This window comes from Nelumbo lutea, chromosome 3 (assembly GCF_056320005.1).
Source record: "Nelumbo lutea isolate HS-2025 chromosome 3, American lotus-T2T, whole genome shotgun sequence".
Taxonomy (NCBI): Eukaryota; Viridiplantae; Streptophyta; class Magnoliopsida; order Proteales; family Nelumbonaceae; genus Nelumbo; species Nelumbo lutea.
The window spans coordinates 53,597,727-53,601,581 of record NC_142686.1 but is presented as its reverse complement, the minus strand read 5'-3'; the positions used below and the strand labels follow the sequence as shown (position 1 = coordinate 53,601,581).

The window sequence follows — 3,855 nt, the reverse complement described above, 5'->3', positions numbered from 1 at the left end:
TGATGAATAGGTTTAGATAACTTTCACATTTCTTGAATACTGAACACTAAGAACAGAAGATCCCAACATTAAAAGGCACAAAGAATCATAACATGGACGGAACACAACACAATACACTGATTCACAGGCCTGCTGACACCAATCCATGTAATGTGACAATACCAATCACAGTGTTTTGATGGTCAATGACAGGTAGGAATTGCACAGGTGATGGTGGGGACTCCATCTTCTGCATGGCTTCCACCGCCATTGCATCAGGACCAATTGTTCTTGGGTTCCTGGAAAACAAAAGGGGTTTCAGTAAATATTTAATATTTGCATAAGTCCAGGGAACACAAGACCTTTTAATAAAGTGAGATATGACCCAGCTTTTTCCTTTTTACCTGTTGCACATCTCTCCCACAGTGAGCTTGAAGATACCCTCTTTACTGGCCTTGAGGGTTCGCCTCAGATCACCATCAGTAAAAGTCCCAATAAGATGGTAGCACTCATCAACGACAAGTAGACATCCACATCCCTTACTTGTGAGTTCTACTAGTTGATCCATGATCAAATCTTCTTCCCTGCACACTGGAAGCTCCTCTTTCTTTTTCATAACATCCTTTACCTGCATCCCAAATGATAAGTCACGTCAAATTATATCTTCAGACAGAGAAGGGAAACCATACCAATAGATGAATAAGAACTTCCCCTCCTCTGCATCTGGTTCCAGCCAGAAGGAAAGGAGCTAAACTGAGTTGAATCCCTTAAAATGCACAACTTAATTCTGCCAAAAAGAATAGATTGCTCAATATTCATAACAGAAACCCATCGAGAAAAAAACAAATTCCCATCGACTCTCATTGTTGAGATTAATAAATATGACCCAGATCAGAAAATTGAGCAGATAAAAAAGAAAGAAAAAAATTCACTTAATAACTGGTTCATGGCTAAGAGCATTATTTCAACTGCCCTTAAATGATCATGCCACTCGTAAATCACTATTAAATGAAAAGGACCTAGATCTTTAACTACCAACAGTGACTGAATTACAACAGCATCCACACCTAATAACAAAAAGGTACCCCAGACAACCTTCAGTTCATAATTCAACTAACTATTCACTGCCAACATCTAAAATACCATAAAAGACGAGTTTTAATTCCTTCCTCGATCCAAAAATAATTATCTATTGAGAATTACAAAACATCCAAACCACCAAGAAAGGGGCCATTGTTTTGTTTTGAGAAATAAAAGCAAAGAAGTCCAGATCTGAAATCTATGCAAGGATAAAAAAACAGCCAACGATTAACTAAAAAGCAATCCAATCTGATACCTACCTTGTGAGTAACGATCCATATAAAGAAAAGGGATTACAATAAATTCCACATAAAATATCAAACTAACTGATCGTGAAACCAAATTATGAAACTAAACATTATCCAGATCTGAGTTCACAAACAAAAAGTAAAAGCGATGCAAACCAATAGGCTATCTAACTCAAATTAGATCAAACCATTCTCACCTTAAAAATAAGGCTCTTCCCAATCCTCCCAGCGGGATGATTCGCTGCGTACTCATCCCTTGTCAGATTCTTCGCACCCATTAGAGCAATCGCCACCGTATCTCCAAAAACCATCTGAATTGCCGTTGAAGTCACCGGCGCTAGATCGAAAGGGCATAATTCTCTCTCCAAAGGCAAATGTACATTCATATCACAAACACTCGTCAGCAAATTGCCCTCCGACGACGTGACGGAGATCAAGAACGCCCCTTTCGCCTTGGCACAGGGCACCAATCTGAGTAGCTCCTCGGTGTTCCCAGACTTGCTAAAGAAAATAAGAAGATCAGATTGGGACAGAATGCCGATATCGCCATGGAGAGCATCGACGGGAGACAAGAAACCCGATTTGATGCCGAGAGAAACCAGGGTCTGAGAGATCTTTTGGGCGACGAAGCCAGATTTTCCAACACCGGTGAAGAAGATTGTACCTTTGGCATTCAACAGGGTCTGGGTGAATGTCAGGGTCTGAGAGAGATCGAGGTTCTGAAAGAAGAAATTAAGATATTTCTGCTGTGATTTGAAGAGATTGAGAAGTTCGTTAGGGTTAATTTGTGTCTGTGTTTCTTTAGGGGGTGAGAAGATGCCCGGAGATGGCGGGAGAGATCCCATTTTCGCTCCCCTGGGCTCAAAGCTGTGTCGGTGTTCTTTGAATAACGACGATTCTGTGATAAAACAATTACTAAATTCTCGTATTATACCCGTATAGTATGCGAATTCACAGCGAACTTTATAGATATACGGTAAAATACGCGATTTTATCATTTATTCATACACCACGTGTACGTCTAATATTGAAGATTTGAAGTGAAGTTCTTTCAGAAATACGAAGCGAAACAAGGTCAGTCAGTGTGACACAGTGATGCGCAGCGCGCGCGTTCTCTCTTTCTCACAGTATTTTCAACGAACACCTCGAGAGAAAACAGAAGAAACCCAGGAAAAACATCTTATAGCGGATCATGGGATGAGCAACTAGGTAGATAACTACACCCTCTCTCTCTCTCTCTCTCGCACACACACACACGCAATATTTTCAACGAACACCTTGAGGGAAAACAGATAAGTAGAGGAGGATCTTTATTCTTTAACAAAAGGCATAGTAGTGAAGCGCGTACACCCTCTCTCTCACAGTACTTTCAACGAACACCTTGTAGGAAAACAGAAAACGGGAAACAGCAATGGAGAGCCCCACCAAACATCGTAGCAGATCATGGAAGAAACAAAGGAGATGAGTAGAGGTCAGCCGTGAACAAAATGGGCAACTTCTCTTCCGGCTCTGGGCTCTGGGGTGTGTGTGTGTGAGAGAGAGAGAGATGGGGGGGAGGGTTTCAACTTTCAAGTTCAACTATTAATGGATGAATTAATCGTGAAAAAGATGGGCTAGAGAAATTCCATCTGGACGGTCTTACAACTTTAACACGTTGCCGTTGGCTACCCAAAGCTTTGCGTATTTTCCATCTCATGTTCGGGTTTTACACGTAGGCGGGCCCACTTGATGATGCGGATCTCTTATGAGGGGAGACGCTTTTGACGTCAGATCAGATCTAGATACTCCACTTGTCCCCCACATTGTTTTTGGCATGAAGTCCACGTGCCCACTTCAGCCAAGAGATGCTGCTTCTTTCCCTCGCGAATCACGATGGGCTGATTGGCTCAGCATTCAGCTAAGCAACGCTCCACATAATTAGCTATTTGAAGAGGCTGAATCAGATATCCCTTCAAATGGCTGATTTGGGCTCTCCAAACTTTTCATGGGGCCCACCTTGGCAAGCCAAAATCCGATTGTGCTTTGCTCTCCAACATTCGGACGAGAGATACTTTGGATAAGCTGCTTAGATGTGCCTTGGAAGCGTGGCCGTTTTTCTGAAAAACGGTGCTACGTCAGATCCTTGTAGGTGATTCAACAAGCACCCACATACATGATTGTTTGGTTCAAGTATTTCTTGAAAAAAAAGACTGAAAAACAGGCATGCCTCATAAGTTGATTCCCAACCATTGCATGAAACATCAAATTTGACGTTTCACGCTTCGGTGAACTGTTGCCCCCCAACGATTGACTGATATAGTGGATATGTGTATCCTATGTGGTGCTTACCTGTTAGATGAGTTGTCACTAGTGGGAATGTTCTTGTGCTTCTTGGCCCACCGGAACTTTCTAACCCAACGGGTGGTAGGGTTTTACCTCTACTCATTTCTTCTTGCCACCGAAAGTTTTCTCTCCTCTCACGGTTGATGCTTTGTAACCTCTACTTATTTTCTTTGTCACCATCGTTGCTGGAAGAGATTGATCGTCGCCGGAGGAGGTTGGTCATCAC

The 3,855-nt window shown here is 42.3% G+C and overlaps 1 protein-coding gene across 1 annotated transcript; it reads right to left on the bottom strand.

Annotated features, from left to right (window-relative positions):
* Nucleotides 1-3,201, bottom strand: LOC148865007 (putative arabinose 5-phosphate isomerase). The gene is made up of 3 exons (XM_088975998.1): nucleotides 1,505-3,201; nucleotides 384-607; nucleotides 1-278 (listed from the first exon to the last, which is right to left on the bottom strand). Exons 1-3 carry the CDS (start codon nucleotides 2,303-2,305, stop codon nucleotides 122-124), a joined length of 1,182 nt encoding a protein of 393 aa, XP_088832124.1. The 5' UTR covers nucleotides 2,306-3,201; the 3' UTR covers nucleotides 1-121.
* Between the last annotated feature and the right edge of the window lie 654 nt (nucleotides 3,202-3,855).

Coding starts and splice junctions, on each gene's coding strand:
- LOC148865007 (XM_088975998.1), bottom strand. CDS start 2,305: ATGATAAAATCGCGTATTTTACCGTATATCTATAAAGTTCGCTGTGAA. Junction 608..1,504: donor GGAAGAGCCTTATTTTTAAG/GTGAGAATGGTT, acceptor TTTGGGATGCAG/GTAAAGGATGTTATGAAAAA. Junction 279..383: donor GTGGGAGAGATGTGCAACAG/GTAAAAAGGAAA, acceptor TTTGTTTTCCAG/GAACCCAAGAACAATTGGTC.